The sequence below is a fragment of the Cibotium barometz genome, chromosome 10, assembly GCF_041138505.1.
Source record: "Cibotium barometz isolate CiBa-2024 chromosome 10, ASM4113850v1, whole genome shotgun sequence".
In the NCBI taxonomy this organism is placed as follows: Eukaryota; Viridiplantae; Streptophyta; class Polypodiopsida; order Cyatheales; family Cibotiaceae; genus Cibotium; species Cibotium barometz.
In genome coordinates, this window is record NC_141055.1 from 23,029,727 (window position 1) to 23,052,170 (window position 22,444).

General features: G+C 48.9%; 1 protein-coding gene across 3 annotated transcripts in view; it reads left to right on the forward strand.

Moving 5' to 3' along the window:
* The first annotated feature begins 967 nt into the window (after nucleotides 1–967).
* Nucleotides 968–22,444, forward strand: part of LOC147634676 (histone-lysine N-methyltransferase SUVR4-like) — a 34,541-nt gene continuing 13,064 nt past the window's right edge. The window contains exons 1-8 of one of the 3 annotated variants that reach the window (XM_086803813.1): nucleotides 968–1,140; nucleotides 1,257–1,360; nucleotides 1,895–1,978; nucleotides 2,298–2,408; nucleotides 2,512–2,640; nucleotides 2,744–3,149; nucleotides 3,285–4,189; nucleotides 4,336–4,598. In XM_086803813.1, coding sequence (XP_086659939.1) covers nucleotides 1,259–1,360; nucleotides 1,895–1,978; nucleotides 2,298–2,408; nucleotides 2,512–2,640; nucleotides 2,744–3,149; nucleotides 3,285–4,189; nucleotides 4,336–4,598 — 2,000 coding nt within the window. In that variant the 5' untranslated portion in view covers nucleotides 968–1,140; nucleotides 1,257–1,258. Of the gene's footprint in view, nucleotides 1,141–1,256; nucleotides 1,361–1,894; nucleotides 1,979–2,013; nucleotides 2,224–2,297; nucleotides 2,409–2,511; nucleotides 2,641–2,743; nucleotides 3,150–3,284; nucleotides 4,190–4,335; nucleotides 4,599–22,444 lie in introns of those variants that run through there. The other 2 variants (XM_086803815.1, XM_086803814.1) reach the window with 2 other exon arrangements.

The following is a 22,444-nucleotide window of genomic DNA, read 5'->3' on the forward strand; positions in this document are numbered from 1 at the left end:
TGTAGAGCTTTTACTATCAGAAACTCAAAAAGCACTTGTGCTTTGTTTTTGGAGTTATCTTTTTGAAAAGAAAGCTTTCTAATATGGGTGAGTGGTACACTCATCCAGGGGGTATTCAATCCAATCTTGTGTCGACGTTGATCTCTTTCTTATTCTCTAGCTCTCTTGTTTATTTAATTTTCTTTATTAAGGTTTATGCTTTTAATTTGTGCAAGTATATGTTCTGCTCTAATTTTTATGCTTGAGAATTAGAATTTCTTCTCCAAGTGTCTTAAAGGTCCTAACACTATATGAGCTTTTCAAGGTGATAATGTTTCGATGTGTTAGTTGGTTAGTTGACGTTAGTACGTGTTAGGGAGCAAGGTTAGTTGTTAAAAAGCCACCATAACTGTGTATGACTCCTCTTTCGTGAAGCGGCTTTCTATGTTGAATGCCTTGGCCATGAAGATGGAGCATAACCCACTTGCATTTGTTTATTGACTACAAGGTGAATGGGAGGACCACCAATGATGGTAAGGTTAATGAGGCAAAGTTGGTGAGTGAGGCACAACCTCATCCATGGCAGGGAAGCCTATAGATCGATAAGCATTGTCCATGGAAGGATGGAAAGAGGGCATCACCTTGTTGTGCCGATGATGGGAACATTGTCTATACAAAATCGTAGGAGGTCGAAACGCCAAAAATAAAAACACTAATAAATCGACCGCAAGGGTTGCCACCCCTCCATCTTGCAAATCGAATAGATTTGTAGGATGCAAGAGCCTATAGATTGATAATAAGCACTGTGTCCATGGAAGGATGGAAAGAGGGCATCGTCGACGCGGACGATACGTTTTCTATGTGAAATCATAGGAGGTCGTCACATGCGAATGCTATGAGAGGTTTAGGGAGTTGGCTTGATTAGTTAATGCACTATTATAAAGTGGGTGAATATGCACTTGTTCACATACAAGAGGACCATCAAATGTTTATTAAAGTGTTGGCGTGTCCACATTATTACTGCACTATGTTCGAGAAGTACGTACTCTCCTTGCATGGAATCCTAAAAGCAAAAGTAGAAGTTTCAGTGAATTGAAGCAAGGTGGCTGTGGCGATTGAAAGCTGAACCAGAGAAAAGCAGCAGGGACCCAAAATTTCCTGGTGAAATTTGAGAATCGCACGATTCAAATCTGCATTTGCGTTTGGGTGCTTTTTTTTGGGCGCCCCCTTTCTGCTTTTCCGCCTACTGTTGAAGTATTCGCATGTTGTTTTCTCAGCGATGGCAGATGACAAGGAGCGGTTCCACCGTGCTTTGGATTTCATGAAGATGCTGGGCGTCTCTCATGCAGTGGTCGCCCCCCTTCTCAGACGCCTGATTAAGGTTGTACACATTTTGCCCTCAGTTTCCATAGCTTTTTCTTCACCAAATGCACATACCGCGTCTGCTGTATATGCTTGTATTTACCTTGTATCTACTGTATATGCTTGTATTTACCTTTTGCCTTGTCTTTGCCCTACATTTGATCGAGTTTGTGTATGCATACCTACCCTCCTTTTGCCGCCCTTATCTTGGTCTTGTGCGTTCATTTTGATCAATCTAAAGAACTTCTGCAGCTATTTTAGTTTTTTCTTTACCACTTTCCCTCTTTCGGCCCTGATTCTAATTGGGTAATCTGCCATACCTTTTTTAATTCCACCCCCTAAATATTACTGTGAGTATGGCGGCATCAGCCAGGATTGAACTCGGTGTTACCCTATCCCATAGCTTCACCAAATGCCCATTTTGGCCCTATGCTTGTCAAATGTGCCCACTTTTCATAGCTTTTTTTAAATTTTGCTTCATTGTTTATGATATACATGCAGTTTTCTCTTCACCTTGCACATGCGTTTACCCTCCGTTTGCTTTCATTTACAGCTTTACAACAATGAGTGGAGCCTAATTGAGGATGAAAACTACAGAGCCCTAGCAGACAGCTACTTTGATCAAATGGAAAGTAAGGTACCTTGCTGGTGCATTTTCTTCCATATTGTTACATTTGATTAACAGACTGCGCGTATATAAATGGATGGATGAATGTATGCATGTGTGTCTGCGCATGCATGCAAGGATTAATTTATTTTAAAACCTTTTTCATATCAAGTAAACTTGGTTGATTGATGGGGTATTCTTGCTTAATGCTTGTCTGCTGTGGAATTCTATGTGCTTCTTCGCATTTGTTGCCTCAAACAGAAAAGCTTTCCAAGGTTAGTACACATTGAAATGCACCATTTATTCTCATACCATGTTCAGTATCATGAATGTGCGTTGATGCCAACAGGAAACCAGAGTGTCTCCTAGAGTGACCAGAAATGCTGCCCGTCGTGCTGCAACAAATGAGGGCATGCCCACAGAAATGCAAGAGAAGGAACCTGCTCCTGTTGTATCAAAGGTCAGTGGAGGGCATGCTTATGACCTTGCATAAGATACTTTATCCCTAGTGTGAATTGAAAATCACCACGTGGCCTCTTTTTTGTTGGCATTTGACAATGAAGCCGAACAAACGAGTTGCGTTGCCACCTACCTCCTCTGCAATCAGGATGGGCCTCCTTGATTGTGTGAGCTATGAAGAAAAGCCAACACAATTGGAAAATAATCATGCAACGGCTGCTGTTTCAAGACAGGTACATGCTCAAATACTTACGCAAATGGAGATTTAAGCTGCTGTACACACTTTACAAAGGTTCATGGACATAAACTTGCTGTAACATGGTTCTTCCTTTACAGGACAAAGCACCCATATCCAGTATTTGTGATTCTCTTGCGTATAATTTACAGCTTGAATGTGTAAGCTATCAAGAACCTGATGATCCAAAAGTCAGCTATCAAGAAAGAAGAGGCAGTGAGCAGAATGCATATACAGAGAAGACACTTTCAAAGAAGCCAAGAATAGAAGCAACAGCATCATCACTGACTATAGAGAAGCCTGTGCACAACATGTTGGTGGCTTCATCTGTACTACCGACACCCCTTCTCAGAGTGAAAGAAGAACCTGTAGAGCTTCTACATCTGGTGGAGAAGAAAAATGAAATTGCATTTTGTGAACAATCCATGGGGTTGCATGATGCTACATCTCAGTCTCATTCACTTCCAGCAGCAATCATGCCTACACGGCAGCAAGATAAACAAGCTGGTAAAAGCACTTCCTTTCATGCATGTTTGCACACGCGCGCGCACACACACGTGCACATATGCATGTGCTGTGGATTCTACTAATGAGGAGGAAGGAAGACTCCTAAGTTGATACTTTCATGTATTTCCCTGGCAGTCTTAGTTCATAAGGATGGTGGAAGCATGCTCAAGAGTGGCGAATTTGGGGGCAGGACAGATTTACCTTCAAAGGAACAGTCTAGAAAGAGCTCAGCCTTGATAACATACACTAAAAACAATGGGGTGAAGCAAGAGAACGATGCCCTGTCAAGGATTGCAGCCACATACGGAAACATGTCAGACGAAGAGTCGGCAGCAGCTGGTCAGGATAATGACTTGCTGAAGACTAATGATTCTCCAATGGCCCAAGGGTTGCATTCCACCGATTCTCTCATTCTAAAAGGGAAGGAGGTAAAGGCAACATCAGTAACTGATATAAGATCGATGGTGGTCGTCGTGAAGGAGGAGCCTGAAGCTTTGTTTTATATCGCCGACTCGCAGCTCAACTCATACATGCATAATTCTGTTGACATCACACGAGGCCAAGAAGCAGTCCCCATTACAGTGGCCAATAGCTTGACAAGCCACAGCTTACCTCCGTCATTCAAGTACATTTCAAAAAACATCACTTTCCAGGATGCTTACGTCAACTTCTCACTTGCACGAATCGGGGAGGACGATTGCTGTGAAAGATGCTACGGTGACTGCTTAAGAAGATATCCCTCTTGCCAGTGTGCTAGAGAGACTGGTGGGGAATTTGCATACAACTCCAAGGGTCAGCTGCGTGAGGCGCTCCTAGCAGAAGCTATTGCAGACAAACGAGAGGCAGAGACTTCATCAACTAGGAATAAGTATTGTGAAATGGGTTTGTGTCTGCTCAAGCGGGGAGAGAATGGTTGGAACACGGCGCCATGCAAGGGGCACCTCATAAGAAAATTCATAAAAGAGTGCTGGAGTAAGTGTGGATGTGGTATGCATTGTGGGAATCGGGTTGTGCAAAAAGGGATCCGCCAAAAGCTACAGGTAAGAAAAGTGTATTCCAAATCTTTTGTAGGATATTCTGCATCATGTGCTTTGTGTGTATGTGTGTGTGCATGTGCAAGCACTCGTGTGCTTGCATGTGTGTAGTTGTGTACATAGCAGTGGTTTTTTGCAACCTTTTTTTGTAGGTCTTCTTCACCTGTGAAGGGAAGGGTTGGGGGGTGCGTACCTTAGAGGATTTGCCTGCCGGTACATTTGTTTGTGAATATGTCGGTGAGATCTTGACAAATATGGAGCTGGACACAAGAAATACTGCAAGAAAGGGGCAATCTGATCACTATCCAGTACTCCTCGATGCAGATTGGAGCTCAGAGACTATGCTGAAAGATGAAGAGTTGTTATGCTTAGATGCAACAACTTATGGCAACGTGGCACGGTTCATCAATCACCGGTAAGTCTCTGCCCTGCTGTTGACATAGTTGAATTCTGTTAAAACAGCTTGCATGTCAGATTACGAGTGTGCTTATTAGGAGTTGTGGATGGTGGATTGACCATGCAAATGTTGTGGTGGCCCCCTCACCCCAATGGGAAGGAAGGGGGGTAGCCACGAATAATATTTTCCTAGTAGGCGAGGCCCGACTTTTGTGGCAGGTTCTCTGATCTCATGTATGGCAGATGCATTCGTCTTTTCTTCTCCTATTTAGTCTTGAGAGGTGTTGCGACCTTATGATTAAATTCCAGTTGACTAAGATCACTTGGCTAGTCACGTGGTCAAGTGTCCATCTGTTATAAAGAGCATTTTGTGCTGGGTGATGAACCTTTCAGCAGACGGAGGGCCAATTACTCTCTTTCAGCAGCAGACGTCTAGCTCTTCTCAACATTAATTGCTTTATTGGAAGCCACCATGTTGCTCTGCAGGATTACAAGCAGCAGACCAGGCCGTGATCACCTAAAGCCATTGTGGGTGGACGTTCACTTCCTAGTGAGACTATCTAAAGCTAGTGTGGGTGGGTGTTCACTTCCTAGTATGTTCACTACTCTTACCTTATATAGATTTTTCCAGATGAAGATGTCCAAATCTAGCATGCCAAAGATTGCTTGTGCGGGTACCTGCGTGAGAGTAAAGAGCTGTGAGTTTGTAGAGGCCATGGTCCTCTATGTTTTGCTATAAGATCCTGTTAGTGATAGGGTCACCAGAGAGTCCTCCATAAATTCCACCTTAGTTCCCAATTTACAAATCTCATGTATAGAAAGGAGATGGAATCCTAAATCTGGCACATATAGCACTCTTGAGGTGTACTTCCCTCCATTGCCATCTGGAATGAGGGGCATTGTCTCTTTGCCAAGAATAGGGATACTAGAGTTATCTCCAAGGGCAACTCTGCCGAAACGTTGTTGCAATGCATCAAGCCAATCCTTGCGATAAGTCATGTGTTGTGGGGCACCACTGTCCAAAATCCACTGAGGTGAGTTGGAACAAGAAGGAAAGCCTGCTCTAGCACTAGATGGGGAGTATCGGACTTGAGATCAATTAGGGTGACAAAAGCTGACTCCTCCACAAGTTTGGTGGATAAGCTTGCCCCTTTGTCCTTTGACTTCCCTTTCAAGTCCCGCATGCGACTCCGGCATTGTCGCTATAAGTGCCTCTGTTTGGAGCAGTAATCACAAACCTTCTGGTTGCCAGAAGAATTAGGAGCTAAAGACCCCTTCGGCTTAGCATCCTTAGAGTCCTTAGAGGGAGGTGCAACATCTTTGTCTTTGTTAGGCAGCCCCCCTTTGTGTCCAATGAAAGCCTGGTTACCTTTCTTTGAAGAAGAATCCTTGAATCTACTCTCCTGATCAAGGATTGTACGCACCAACTCATCTCAGGTAATGATTTCCATCTGTCCTAAGGTAAGAAGTGAAGAATAGAAGCTCTCAAATTTTGGGGCAATTGAGTAAGTAGCCGGATGGCCATATCCTCAGCGGCAAGCTCCTTCCCGCACCTAGAAATCTCAAATCACAATGACTCCAGTTTGTTGATGTGATCCCGCATGGAAGTGGAATCACAATGACTCCAGTTTGTTGATGTGATCCAGCATGGAAGTGGAATCAGTGGGTGAAAGCTTCAACATTTGAAGCTCCAGGGAAACTCTCTTCATGGGTGTCTTCCAGTCGTAGATGTCGGAGAGTTTCTTCCAAGTAACATGTGCATGGGTATCATCCTATTTGATGTGAACGATGACCAAGGGTTGAGAGCAAAAATCAGCACCAATCAGCCTCCAATCAGTGATCCCAAGTCTAGACACCTGTGCTTTGATACAAGGTTAGAGGGCAATGGAAAGATGTAGACAAATGACAAAAACGCTGAAGCACCAAGTGAGAGATGAGAGAAAAAAACAAAACGCTGATGCACTAATCCTCAAGAAGAAAGATGGATACAACTAGCCCGTAGGCGAGGGGTCTTTGCAGGCAAAGGGCTGAAGAGTGCTCGCCAGATGACCAATAAACGATGATGATAATGAGGGGGAGGGGCAGCATATATATACTCTCCATATGCACTGGTGGACTCACCCATGATTCCAACACGACGTAAAAAATGGGAAAAAATAGGCATGAATGCCATAAAAGGGTGGGCAGATCACATCGCAGGCTTAGGAAAAATAGGGAAAAATTAAAGGGGGGGGGGTGCTTGAACATGGGATGGGCACTCGTAGCAGGTGTGTGTGTGTGTGTGGGAGAAGAGGGGGGGGGGGGGGGGGGGGCGGTGGTGGGGGTGAGCTATTGCCGTCGAGGGGGGTGCAAGTGCTCATAGTGGTTCTAAGACAAAACCGTATCCTTTTGTGGCCTGCCAGACTTGCACGCTAGACGGCCCCACTCTGCTCTAGAAGTCCGACGATGGTTCTGCCTAGAACTGGCTTTCCACTCTCTTGCACCAAGATCCTTAGGGGTCGGGACCTGGTGTGTTGAATCCTGGGGGGCGAGGATCCTTCCCTTCCCTTTGATGAGGAGCTGAGTTGGGGATTGCGCCAGGGGGGGGTGTAGGGGGGCGCTGGTGGCACTCTCCTAGATTGACGGTGATGTGTCCGGGAGACCTGCCTCTATAGCCCGTCCGAATCACACCACCATGAGGAGGGAATCACTACCAAGCACCACCACCCAGCACAAACACCAATAGAAGATACCAGTCTGCACAGCTGATGTCGCCTGATCCTCAGTTGACATAGGCGGACACTTGAACACACTCCAAACTCTCCAAACAGTACAGTTGATTACTCCAGACGTCCTCCCAGGTCAGCTCTGACCTTCCAGAACTTTGATCTTCACTCCCAAGTCTTCAGCTGACCAGATACTCCCTTGGCTGAGACAGATTAGTCAGATTCTATACTTGCTTCCGAATGATGACGCAGACTTCTAAAAAAAAGTATCCTCCAAGATTCTCTACTATCCTTCAGACTTCGGTACCAGCTACACTAAAATCCACAACCCTGGAATCTTTCTGGTCCCTTTGTTGACCCTCAACCGACCTCCTATGGACACCTGTCTGTCTGTTCTGACTGAACCAGACCCGGATGAACGAAAGAGACTAAACTAACTTAGAAATCCTCCACAGTCAGATAAAGGCTCTTCCGCGTCCGCTGACACCTCCTCGTCGCTAAACACTTCAAAACTCTCCAAGATTCAACTCCGTACACCCCCAGCTGACAGTCCTCTGACTCTGGAACACCACTCCCTTCAACTCTGCCTAACTGCTGACAGCTGCCTATCAGACCTAAACCTAGAAGTTTCCCCTTCGACCCAAGAGACCAAAACCACTCTTGAACACCCACGACTGACTCCTATTTGGCCTCAGCTGATCCAGGTTGACTTCCTTTTGACTTGACACAGTCCTTATCTGACACCTAGACCACTAACAGCACCCAACCTGTTAGACCGACTTCTAACTGGCTCCCAGTTGTCAGCCTTGCCTTCACTTCAACAAACAAAAGCTGCATCCCAACAATGTCAGCTGACCTATCTTGACTCACAGCTGCCCCTAGCCGCCCCTATTAGAACCTGTTGACTCAAACACAGGCTGATTGACACAGTTCAGGTTCAACCAAAGTTAGCTCTTCACTCACAATTGCCTTCCCTCAGCAAAAACTCTATCCAAACAACATTGATAGAATTAAACAAAAGAACTCATCAAACCTACACAACCAGGCCCTTTGTGCATAAACAAACTGAGCCAAAGTCAAAATCCCTGAGATTTGGAGATTGAACAAACAAAAGAGAACACTATAAAAACAAAGGATTTCCACACAATTATTCCCAACAAGAATTCAACAACAACAACAAAAGGTGCAGCTATACTCTGTAGACTACCATGCTCACCACCACAGAAGCATGTCTATCTCCACAATTCTCTGTCACAACTCTCTCCTCTCTGCAATCCACACACACACACAAAAAAAACTCCGGTTTTCAACCATGAAAAATCTCGACTCTCTTCATAGCTTCCCACTGCCATGCGCTGTTCTCCTACCTCCTTCTGTACATGCAAGTACTCTCCCTTCAGTTTACTGGAGTCACAACGGCTAGTTTTAATTTTTTAGAAAATGACCACGCAACAGTCCCTAGCTTCTAACATATATCTTCAAAAAACAAATTTGGCAACGTCTTTAGCAGTTATTTCTTTCACACATCTAGCTTCATCCCATCCGGTCAGATAGTCCACTCCAGCCAAAATATAGGCCTTGCCCCTAGCAGTAGTGGATAGAGGACCAATTGCATCCACCCCCCACTTTTCAAAAGCCCCATATGATACAATAGGTTTCCTCAACTCATAATGCAACACCTTTCTGCCTTGTTTCTGACACATCTCTTCTCAGGCTGGGCCAGACATATCCAGCAGTCAAAATCTTCCTTAATGTCAGCTTCAAGGCAAAATGCCCTCCAGAGACCCCTTCATGGCAAGAGGCCATAATAACAAAGATCTCTTCCTTGTTTGGAACTCTCCTCAAAATCAAGTCCTTGCCTTTCATATACAACTGATCATTTAGAATAGTGTATTGTAAAGCCTTTCTTATAAAACCATATTTCTGTCTTTTAGACAAATCTGCGGGTACAAGACCTGTGTGCAAGAAATCTTCAATGTCTTGTAAATTCTCTCTTCCAATATATCTAGGATGGGCTACAATGATGGCATGTACCTCTAGATCCTTGCCCAACCCTTCCTTTGCTAATGCGTCTGTAGCTTGATTAAACTCTCTTCACATGCTAAATCTGGACTTCCTGGAATCTATGTAGTATCCTCTTAATTTGAAAATTCCATTCTTTCAATATGGGATTCTTAGCTTTCCAAACAGCCTGAAGCTGTGTAATGACCAACAAGCTATCTCCTTTAATGATAAGTCTTCTGATTCCCTTCCTGATACACTGTTGAGGACCATACTCCAAGGTAGCATATTCAGCTTCATTACTGGTCTGGACTTGCAATTTAATTCCTTCTTGAAACACTTCCTTACCCTTTGGATCCAATAAAACTATTCCTCCACTGGCCACTCCTAAGCTTCTCTTGAAAGCCCCATCAAAAAACAAAGCGAAAGCATCTGACAACCCTGTTTCAGGGTCCTTCCGTTTGGGCACCTTCTTCTTTTCCACTGTTTCCTCCTTTAGCACCGTTGGATTCTTCCTATATGTCATAATATCAACTAGTGTATCCCTTGTGCTGTCCTCCACCATACATGTAAACTAAAACTCTTGTAGCTCAATCAACTACTTGGACAATCTCTTAGAAGGAATGTCAGACTGAATCAGATAAGGAAGCAAAGAATAATGGGTAAGCATTGTAAAAGGCTTTGGGAGTAAATAGGATCTAAATTTCCTCGGAGCAAACACCAGAGCCACCATCACCTGTTCTGCTTCAAAATAAGTCCTCTCTCCTTCTGTCTTTGTCGTGCTGACAAAATATATGGGCTTCATATAAGAGTGTTTCTTCCCTTGCTGCAACAGCACTGCTCCTACAACATCCTCATCCACACTAGAGTTCACAAAAAATTCTTTGGTCCAATCAGGAGGCATTACTACTGGCAAAGTACTTAGAATCTCCTTCACCTACATAAAGGCCTCTTCCTCCTTGTCTTGCTAACTAAAGGGATCCTTTTGGGATGCCCGCTGTAATGGATATAAAGCCTAAGACAAAAGAAATATGAACCTGGCAAGATATCTTACCTTGTGGGTAAAAGACAACAGCTGCTTCACATTTTGAGGAGCTTCCAATAAGAGCAGAGCCTTCACCTTTTCAGGATCAGCTTCAATTCCATTCTCTGAAACCACATGACCAAGTAGAGCTACTTTGGCTCAAGCCAAATGACATTTGTCAGGGTTCAGCTGACCACCGAGATTATCCAATCTCTTCAGAGCCAACCTCAGCTTCTCACAATGAATCCATCTGCCACTGTATATACAAAAATCATCAATAAACACTCTGATGAAGGACCCTAGATAGGGCTCAAACACCAAATTCATAAACCTTTGAAAGGTTGCAGGGGCATTTGTTAGCCCAAAGGGCATAACCTTGTAAGCAAAACAATCCTAGGGGTTAATAAAGGTGGTTTACCTGTGATCCTTTGGACCAATTGAGATCTGAAAGTAACCTAAATATCCATCACATACACTATATCTTTCATGCCTAGCCACACTATCCAGGATCTCATCTTGGCAAGGTAGTGGGTAATGATCTCTTTTAGTTATTGCATTCAGAGGTTTAAAATCAACACAGACTCTCCATTTACCATTATTCTTTGGAGTGATAACTATTGGAGAAGCCTATTCTGAATTATCAACTTGATATATAAATCTTGCCTTCAAGAGTTTATCCACTTCCTCTCTCAACACCTGCTATTGTACAACTCCCAATCTTCTCAACCTCTGTACAACTGGCTTAGCCTCTGGCTTTAGTTGGATCTCATGCTGCACTGCAGTCACTCCCCTAACCTGTGTATAAGAAGAAATGAACAGGTTTGGAAATTGCTGCAACATTTTTATATACTCCTTCCTCTTAGCCTTAGTTAGATCCTTAGCCAGCATCTTCTGTTACACTCCTTCTCCACCTGGTTGTACTTCAACTTCAGATTTCAGCTCTTTGCCTTCCTCAGTTCACAATTGTACATCACAATTGTATAGACATACACATAAGGTCAGAATCAAGCTCCAGCAAACTGGACTTCCTCACCATCATCATCTGAACTGACCTCCTTTGTTTTTGAATTCTCTATAGAGCTGGTTTCCTCCTCCTCTTCTTGTTCAAATGTACTACCCTGTGGAATCAATACTCTTCCTTTAGCCATGTCATATCTGACTTGTCTCCTCACAGGTTGGTCCAGTCCCAAGATTAGATGTCCTCTCCACCAGTCTTGCCCTACTCTCATGGCAATCAGCCATGGCCTCCCAAGAATCAATGGATATGCTTCAGACTTTGCAGCATTACATGCACATCTAATTCTGCTTTCAATCCCATAACATTTACTTGCAACTTCTTTACAATTCCCAAACATCTGACTTTAGCACTATTTGCAATTTTGACTTTAAACTCAGATGGGGCTTGCTGGGTCATTACACAGACTTGGGCACCACCATCAATATAGACTTTGGGAACTCTATGCTTGTTTACCCAAGCATCAATAACTGGCAAGTAATCTTTGTCTCCCTTCACCTGTACTATATTAATCTGACCACCCTCCTTCTCTTTCCTAGGGCGTCTTATGCTGGCCAATTTACTTCATGTCCTTCCAAGTCTGGGGCACAATTGCAAAAGCTGGGGCCATGTCAAACTAGGTCCCTTTTGCTAAGGTCTCTCATTAGATCATACTCTTCCTTATGGACACCCAAAGGAAAAGCGTGCATGCCTACGTGTCTCCTGAACCTGGTTTTCTTCCTACCTTCTTTGGGTTGATCCTCCTAGATGGCCCTAGTTTTTCCTCTACTTTTGCCCCTCTAGCCCTTTTATTGGCCAAAATTTCAACTTCTTCATCCACTTCAATCAAATTAACTTCCCCTTGTCTTGGTGCATTTGTTGGTTGCTGCACAACCTGTGGCACTGGTTGCTTAGGAATCTCCTTTGCTCTCCTGACATCTTGTGTTTCCTCCCTCCTAGGTGCCAAGGGATAAACATCCCCTCCCATCCTCTTGGGATAAGGGCATTGAGGAGATATGTGACCCCTCTCCATACAATCAAAACGCTGAATATTCATGTTTGGACCTCCTCTTTCCCTGCCTCTCATACCATCTCTATCTCCTATCCTAGGGGCATTTCTGCCTCCCTGCAATGGATTCAAATTCAAATTTTCCATTTACTGAGTCAGATGATTAATACCTTGCATCAGCTGATCTGTAGCCAATGGAGCTACTGGAGCAGTTGCTTTTGCCCTCCTTTCCTAGGCAGAGCTGGCCTTCCTTTAGTTGGAAATTCCCTTTGTTTTTGAGCCATTCTTTGTAGTTTCCATTCCTTCTCTCTAGCAATTCTCAAAGCCTCTTCAAAGGTTCCAAGTCTCTTCAACTCCAATTTCTCCTTCAAATGTGCATGAAGGGACTAGATAAGCATATCTTCTTAAGTAGAACAGGCGGACGCTTTATTCCCAGGGAAGCATCCCATCTTACCCACAAGTCTTCAAAGTGGTCCACAAATCTTTCAAAATACATTAGACAGGTTATGCTTCAACTTCTGAATTTCTTGCCAAAGAGCATCAGGGGATTCTCCCTACTTATAATGCTGCACCAAAGCCACATTGATGTCCTCACATGCCTGACCCTGATTCTGCTGAGCTCTCCATGTTTGCAACCACCTTTTGGCATCTCGCTTCAACAACATGGACATAAGTGTTAGCTTATCCTCATCTCTATCCTTCCCAAAGGCGAATGTTGCTAGGTCCATTCCCGCCAAAATCTCCTATGGATCCTCTCTAGCATGTCCATGGAACATCGGGTATGTCTGCATGGTTGCCATCTGCTCTCTTGAAAAACTGTCAGACCTGCAAACTGACTGAAGGGTGCTTCATAGCCTTCCTCAGTGGGGGCACCAAAAAAATGATGTGTCCGGGAGACTTGCCTCTATAGCCCGTCCGAATCACACCACCGTGAGGAGGAAATCACTACCAGGCACCACCACCCAGCAGAAACACCAACAGAAGATACCAGTCTGCACAGTTGATGTCCCCTGATCCTCAGCTGACACAGGCGGACACTTGAACACTCTCCAAACTCTCCAAACAGTACAGTTGATTACTCCATATGTCCTCCCAGGTCAGCTCTGACCTTCCAGAATTTTGATCTTCACTCCCAAGTCTCCAGCTGTCTTCAACTGACCACCGGCTGACTAGATACTCCCTTAGCTGACACATATCAATCAGATTCTATACTTGCTTCCGAATGCTGACGCAGACTTCGTTCCAAAAAAAAAGTATCCTCCGAGATCCTTTACTATCCTCCAGTACCAGCTACACTCAAACCCACAACCCTAGAACCTTTCTGGTCCCTATGTTGACCCTCAGCCGACCTCCTATACTGACACCTGTCTGTTTGTTGTGACTGAACCAGACCCGGATGACAGAAAGAGACTAAACTAACTCAGAAATCCGATAAAGGCCCTTCCGCGTCCGCTGACACCTCCTAGCCCCTAAACACTTCAAAACTCTCCAAGATTCAACTCCGTACACCCCCAGTTGACAGTAGCTAACAGTCCTCTGACTCTGGAACACCACTCCCTTCAACTCTGCCTGACTGCTCACAGCTGCCTATCAGACCTAAACCCAAAAGTTTCCCCTTAGACCCAAGAGACCAAAACCACTCCTGAACACCCACGGACTGACTCCTATCGGGCCCTCAGTTGATCCAGGCTGACTCCCTTTTCACCTGACACAATCCTTATCTGACACCTAGACCAGTAACAGTACCCAACCTGTTAGACCGACTTCTAACTGGCTCCAAGTTGTCATCCTTGCCTTCACAAGTGTTCAACAAACAAAAAGCTACATCCCAGCAATGTCAGTTGACCTATCTTGACTCACAGCTGTCCCTAGGTGCCCCTATCAAAACCTGTTGACTCTAAACAGAGGTTGATTGACATAGTTTAGGTTCAACCAAAGTCAGCTCTTCACTCACAAATGTCTTCCCTCAACAAAAAATCTATCCAAACAACACTGATAGAACCAAAACAAAAGAACTCATCAAACCCACACAACTAGGCTCTCTGTGCATAAACAAACTTAGCCAAACTCAAAATCCTTGAGATTTGGGGATTAAACAAACAAAAGAGAACACTATAAAACCAAAGGATTTCCACACAATTATTCCCAACAAGAATCTTGTATTCTCAACTTCAGAAAGATAATAGCAACAACAAAAGCTGAAGCTATACTCTGCAGACTACCACCAACAGATATTGCAAAGGATTGTTGAGAAAACTTGAGCCAGTCCAAGTTCCAACAGTGTTGCTATTTAGAGGTCCTAGGGAACCCACTTCCCTACAAGAGCCTCTACCAACAGTGCAACCCTTGCTCTGGGCAAACCCAATCTCTCAAAACAAAACTTGTGTCGCCGTCTTCTCAAAAAAAAAATAGCAAGCTATCACCAAAGCTGCTCACCACACAAGCACGTCTCTCTCCACGATTCTCTCTGTCATGACCCTGTGAAAGTGGAACAGCATGAGTGTCAGCATGGTGGTTGGTGAGCAAGATAAATATTTAATGATTCATATTTGGGTGCCCGGACAAATAGTAATATGTGTGGACATCCCCAAGTGTGAAGGGGGACCAAGGGAGTTATTATTTATAATGTTTTAACCTTGGGTGGCCCCTAGGCATAAGTGGCCCTTAGGAACTTTAATGAACTATAGAAAGGGGCCACTAGGATATTTATGGAAGGGGGCCACTCCACTTTTGGAGGTACACGCCTCTCTCTTCTCTCTCTGTTGCTTTTGGGGAGAGGTCGTGCAAATTGGTACTGGCGGAAACTGAACTGATAGTCCTATCCAGTAGATACAGGCGAAAATTGTACGGACAGTCCTGTCCAGCAGGTACAGGCGGGTACATCTGTCCATCTCTGCAGGCAGCGCATCAGTCAGGCGGCTGTAGGTACAGTTCTGTACAGACATGTACAAGTGGGTACGGTCCAGTTCAGTCCAGCAGTTCAGGCGGTGCATCAGTCAGGTGACTACAAGGAGGGAAAGTACAGACAGGTACACACATGTGCTGCAAGTACAGACCCATACAGACAAGTGCACACGTGTGATGCAGAGTTGCTGATACAGGCGACTGCAAGTACAGACTGGTACAGTCAATCCCTCCGGTGCAGAACTGCGCATAAAAATTGGTAAGCTGTGAACATATCTTTCTTTCTTTCTTTCCACTGGCTTATGTCTGCTGTAGAGTTGTTTCATCAGGCCCTTTGTGAGAGGAAGGGTATAGCAGTTTGAAGGGTGGAAATAGAGACTGTACAGTGGATTGGTATTTAGGCTGAGTTTGAAGCCATGGTCATGGAACAGCCAGATGTATGCTCCCTGTTGAATTGTCTTGGTTGATCAGAGGAAAAACACAGTGTGTTGCTTTTGTGGGACACAGATCTGTATGTGAATCCTCTATGCTAAGAGGTCTTGAGGGCTGCCAGATTGGACATGCAGGTTTACTTTCTTTGACTGGCTTTGTTGTACTTAGTTATACATTCCATTGAATTTGAATAAAGAAATACCGAAAGGGGCGCCAAGCTTTGGGGCCAACAGGTGTCGATTTCCTTTTAGTTCAGGAGCATTCTAGCTCCTGCTAATTTGTTATTTGTTTGGACTACAATTGGAAGGGTGACTGCTAGTCTACCGCACTTTGGTTTCTACCAGAGGCCGGTTTCAAGGTTCCGTTGTCGGGACCCATCATCAACTTTCTAAAGGGGGTGAGCTTGTGGTTGTCTTGAGGAACGTCATTGCTGAAAAATTCAGCAACATGTCAGACACAGAAGATGAATATTTTTTTTTTTTTCCGGGAAAAAGATCCTTCTATTAGTTAATGAGAAAACGCCATAAGGCTACAAAGCTCACCTCGCAAGGAGGGATAAAACACAGTGAACTCCTGAGCTCCACCCCCGTGGCTGGCCGCTCTCTGGGGGGGGCTACCTAGTAGTACATATGGAAGGTGAGAAAAGCCAGACTGGAGGCCTGTAGTGCCAAGTGACATCCTCGCCCCTCGCGGTGAGGAAAGGGCCAGGGTGCCAAGTGCGGAGGAAAGCCTTGCGGCGCCCTCTCATGCGATCCGAGTCGCCCTGGAGTTTCCCCCAGTGTCCTCTCAAGGTGTGAATGATGTCCACCCAGAGGGCCTGTATGACCTCCGCCGGTGGAGTCGCCTGGCGGTCAATGGCCTCCCTGCATCGGGCTCTCCATATGTGCCAAGCCGTCATGCTGCTGATCATCTCCCATCTGTGCCCGACCCCCTCCTGAGGGGCTGCCGATGAGAAGTCTGGCGTCGGAACCACCGCCATCGCCCTGTCAGAGACCTGGATGGTCGCGCTGCCAGGGACGTCCTCATATCCAAGGGCCGGGCCGCTGTTCGTGGCCCAAGCCACCGCACCCCACGTCACCAGCATCTCACCTGGTGAGCCTGCAAAAACCATCCTGAGAGCGCGCTGCCAGACCTGCTGAGCCTGTGGGCAATCCCATAAGCAGTGCCGCTGCGACTCCTGTGCATGGCCGCACCGAGGGCAGGACGCTGGGTGTCTGCCAAAAGCTAGCCATGCCCCCACAGCCAGTCCTCTATGCGCTGTGAGCCAGAGAAAAAGCGTCACCTTCCGGGGCCGGAAGCTGGCCCAAAGGCGCTGCCAGAAGTCCCTAAGAAAGGCAGGGGAGAGCCCCTGTCGCCGCCAATGCTCGGCCGCCGCCGGGGTGCTCGCTATCCTGTGCCTCTGAATCCGCCGCCCCAGCCTCGCTGTGTACTGAAAAAAGGGAATGCCTGGGCTGGTAGGGGCCAAGTAGGGATCTCGCCAAAACCACTCACCTGGATCCCACTGAAGGCGAATAAGAGGCCTGCTGTCCCAAGCCCATAATCTCCAAGAACAGTCCTCCCCTATCGAGGCCGGTGAGGGGTCTACATGCCACTGTCTCTGATGAAAGCCGACCACCCGCACCCTCTGAAGAATACAACCCTGGAGCCCATCCAAATCTAGTCGTGTCCTCTGAAGCTGGCCACCCTCTCCCACCTCGAAAGTGAGTGGGGCGACTCTCTCCGCTGTGCCGCAGACCGCTAGAAGGATCTCATGCCGAGTAAAGACACCCATCCACTGTGGAGGTGGAGGGTCCTGTACTGGGGTCCGCCACTCCCGGGGGATGGCCGCCTCAATGTCCTGTCTCATCAACTCTCTGCCCCTCATCCCACTGAGTCTCCTCTCCTGAGCCTCTCGAGGCAGCTGCTGAAAACATATCCAGTCGTCTAGGGACTGGGCTGGGCCGGAGCTCAAAGGGCCCCACGACACGTGAGACCGCGATCCAACCATATGGCCACTGGGAAGTCGAATCAAGGGGTTCCAGATCAATGGCTGCCTCAGGCGCTCCTCATCGGTGCCCGGAGGAGTCTGGAAGAGTGACGGCCTCAGATGCGACCAGGCCCTCAGAAGGCTAGCTGCAAAACGCTCCTCGAAGCCAAGGCCCACTCCTCTGGATCGCTGCTCTGTAAAGATCCACCTAATGCTGGGGGTCCAGGGGCCGCTAAGAGAAGGGGTGCGGCTGAGCATCCTGGAAACAAGAAACTCCTTCCACGGCTCAGCGCCTGGCAGGAGGCCACGAACTACCAACTTGCCAAGCAATGCTCGGCTTTGGCAAATAGGATCAACAATGCCCAGGCCGCCTCTCTCCCTCGGCTGAGTGATCACCGCCCATGCCACCTTGGCCCTGGCGGGCCGCCCGTCTCGCCACCGGACCAAAGAAAGTTCCTGATGAGCCGCTGCACCTGGCCAATGCATGCCCGAGAGAAGGCCCAGCAGGAAGTGATGTACCACATAGTAGCAAGCAGAACCTGGTTGGCCACAACTACTCGGCCAGCCAGAGATAAACGAGCGGTACTCCAATACAGAAGCTTCTTCCGAATGCTCAGAAGAAGGGGGGCTATCTGCTGCTCCGGAGATATGTCAATGCCCACATAACATCCCAAATAACGCACTGTAGTGCCAGGGGGCAGCCACTGAAAACCGTCAACTGGCCTCCAAGTCGGGGGGGGCATAGAGCTGACCCACAGCCCACACGACTTGTGCCAGTTGATCAAAGCGCCCGAAGCTCTGCAAAACCTGTCCATGGCTAAGGCGAAGCGGCGGAGGTTCTCCTCACCTCCCTGAAGATAGACAGCAGTGTCATCCGCAAACTCCGAGTCTAGGAGCTCCTCCGAGGTACGGATGGGAAGCTGGAGGCCCCGCAAACCTGTATCCTGTGCCGTCAAAAAAGTGCTCATGGCCTCCGCCACAAAAAGAAAAAGAAAGGGCGCTAAGGGACACCCCTGCCGCACCGAGCGCGAGAGCTGGAACCTCTCTCCGCGCACGCCCTGTATCAGCACCTGGCTATGAGCCGATGAGTAGAGTGCAGAGACCCCACGGATCCACTGAGGGGGGAAGCCCATCCTCTCCATAGTGCCTTCCAAGAAGGCCCAGTCCACCCGATCATATGCCTTCTCGAAGTCGAGAAGGAGCACTGCCAGATCCTCCTGTCGAAATCTAGCCAGAGCCGTAGCCTCCCAGAAGGAGAAAATGTTATCCAGAATGCTCCTATCCTGGATGAAGCCAGTCTGCGTGGAGTGGATGATGTCCGGAAGGTGAGGCTGAAGCCGCCTGCTGATCGCCTTAGCTAGGACCTTGTAGGCCGTGCCTAGCAAGGTGATCGGTCTCCACTGTCTAATCTCCAGTCTGTCTCCTCCCTCTTTGGGGATCAAGTGGATCAAACCCTCAGCCATGCTGTCCGGCATGACTCCTGACTCCATAATCTCCTGGAATGCCAATCTGAAGCCCCTGTGTAAGAGGCCCCAGTACCTCTGGAAGAAAGCCACCGAAAGACCGTCCTCTCCTGGGCATTTGCCCCGAGGTAATGCCTGAAGAGCCTCCTCCAGTTCCGTATCCGAGAAGGGGGAGAGAAGGGAGTGCTGTAAATGGGCCGGCACAACCGGTCTCGTGAAGCTCCAGACTGCCTCCCGAGCCTCTCTCACCCTGTCATCTGCTGGCTCAGCAGAGAGAAGGTCCCTGTAAAAATCTGTGGCTATAGCCCGAACCCTGGGGGGATCCACCACAACCTGGCCATCAGCCTGCCGGAGATGCCTGAGACCCTCTCGTCTGAAGCAAGGCCCTGTCGCCTCAAAGAAATCTCGAGTCACTCTGTCCCCAGCCTGTGTCCAAAAGGAAGCCCGAGCATGGAATCGGAACTCCACCCTCCTCTCCTCGATGGATCTGATCTCCGTGCGAGCTGACTCCATCTGCTCTGAGATCCAAGGGCTCGTAGGATCCCTCTCCTGGAGTCTCTGGAGGGACGCTAGACTCCTCCGTAGGCTCCTCTCCTGCTCTCTGAAAGCCTCCAGCCGGTCCAAGGCAGCCTGTCTGAGCATGTGGCTAATCTCCTGCAAGCCACTGGCAAGATCGCTGGCTGCCGATCCTCTCCTGAACTGCAGCTCCTGCCAGACCTGCTCAACTCTGATCGCAATCTCGGGCTCCTCTATGAGACAATCTGGAATCCGGACGCTCTGGCCCTGCTCTCCTCTCGTGGGGTCCTCGATCTGGAGAAGCACTGGATAGTGATCTGAAAACGAGGAGCCTGCAAGTATGCCCACTGTGCCACCTCTATCACAGGCCCACTCATCAATGTAAAACCTGTCGATGCGGGATAGGTTAACCCCTGTGGCCTGTCTATCCGAGCGCGAGAAAGATAGGCTCCCCTGCAACCTGCCAAACTCCGGGAGAGTCCACGGATCCTGGCCTCTCACCTGAAGCACTAGTTCCTCCCAGGCAGCTAGCTCCGGCCCATGAATGGTCTCCTGGCTGCCCCCCATCCTGTCCTCTGCATCCTCCAGCATGTTGCAATCCCCTCCGAGGCACCAGTGGTCTGCCAAGGGGAGGGACTGCCTAATGGTGCTCCAGAACTCGGCTCTCCCGGTCGCCCCATTAGGGGCGTAGAAGTTGAGGAAGCCAATGCGGTCTTCCCCAACCCGAAGGATGATCCACTGCGCACGACCCTGGACCAGAATGCCAGAGTCCACAACTTCAGATAGAAGCTGCTCGCTGACTGAGATGCATACTCCACCCTGGTTCCCCTGGGAGCCATATGCCGGTGACCAAAAAGTGTGACTCCTGCCTGGCAAGATCTTCCCGCAGGTGCGGGTACGCCCGGTAGAAAGGTGGTGCTCCTGGATGAAAAGGATATCGATGGGTCCTCCAACGAGAGCCCTCTGGATCTCCTGGCGAAGTCTGCCGCGGCCAATGTAGCAGCGATGTCCACCGAGACCCTGGATGTTCCATGAGAGGATCCTCATGGATGAGCTATGGCAAGTGAAGCAGCCTCCACTGGCTCACCCCTCTCAGCCGGCCCGGATGATCTGCCCTCCACTCTGTGAGTCTTGGGCGCCGGCTTGGAGGGAGAATAATCACTGTCTGTCCGGGTGCGGAGTCTCTCCAAAAAGAGGGTGACCTGTCTCTGTGTCCAGCCCCACTCCGCTGTCGCCCTGTCCAGGGCATAGGCGTGAGACCAATCCTCTGCATATATGTATCTAAAGGTAGGCTGCACCCTCGGGGCGGCATGGAGGAGAATCAGAAGCACCGCCTCAACTGAGGTGTGGACCGGATCCGCCCGCCAGTCTCCTATACCAAACAGGCTCATGCGGGCTGAGTGTAATCGGGTCTGCAATAGGTCCGTGAGCCCCAAGTCACTGAAGTGGTGAGAAAACTCCAGTATCTGATCACGCAAAACTTCCTCTACAGAGTTGCAATCCCATGCTGTGTCTGGGGCAACACTGAGAGGAAAGGAGAAAGCCACCATGCTGCTCACCACAGAGGGAGAACGAGAGGGATGGCACACCACGCAAACTCGCAAGGGCGCGACCAGTGTCTCGAACGGGCCAGCATCCAGCTGGAGGCACCTGAAAAAACCGTAATCCACTGGTAGCCCCATCACTCGCGGGGGCCCCCCAGGGGAGGCTGGAGAGAACTCTGTGGCGGGCGAGGCGAGGATCGCCATCTCCACCGGCCCGGAGTGGCGGTGGAACAGCCGCTGGACTGAGCTCTGGCCTACCCAGCTGCGCTGCCCCGGGGCAGTGGGTGGTCTGGCGAAGTATCCTGGAGAGGCCGAGGGAGGGATGGGGGCTCGTGGCGAGGAGGGGGGAGAGCGAGGAGAGGATGGAGAGGCATCTGCCAGAGGATAGGTGTCAGGGGGGGCCGCCGGGGGAGGCGGGAGAGGGGGGGCTGGGGGGGGAGAAGGAAGGGTGGAAGGAGTGCTCTCCGGGTGAGGGGAAGGGGAGCCGGAGGTCGAAGAGTGCGGCCCAGGATCCTCAGGAATCTGCTCCAAGGAGGGTGGGGGGCCCCCGCGGGGGGAGGCGAGAGCGGGGTCTCCACGTGGGAGGCTCCACCAGCGGCCTCAACGGGCACTGAGTCTGAATCCTCGTCCATCGGGGTGGGACCTGCTGGCCGCCTATCCCTGACAGGAGCATAAGTGCGGATAGGTGCCTGTACGCCAGCCGGAGTCGCCTGTCCGCCAGCCTGTGCTGCCTGCTGGCGTCTGCGACGACGGTCCCTGCGGGCCGGGCGTTTCCGCCGGCGAACCTCCTGCCATCCGCCAGCCTCCTGGGACTGCGCGGCATCCTCCGCCGGGGCCTGCTCGTCAGATGATGGCGCCTGCCGTGACGAGCCAGGGATGTCCGGTCTCTGAAGTGGATGGCCACCCCTCGGGTCTCCTGCAGGGGGTCCGGAGGCGGCATAACGTGAAGGATGAGCCCCCTTGCGGGGACAGGCGCGTGCGAGATGGCCCATCTCCCGACATATGTAACACTGGCCGGGGAGGCCCGAATACTCCACGCGCTGTATCATATGTCCTCCAGAAAGACAAGGGAGAAGGATCGTCTTCGGGAGGGACTCCAGTGACGGAACCACAACCCGAATGGCCGGGAGTCCTGCTGCCCGAGCAATCACTGAAGCCGCTGTCTGAGGCGTCTCCACCACCTGCCCGAACGCCTTGCCAATGGATGACAAGAGGGGCAAGTACTCCCTACGGAGTCCAGGAAAACAGATAGTGACGGGGAAACCTGTCGCGCCTGCTAGCGGGTCAGAAGCGGGGTCGAAACCATG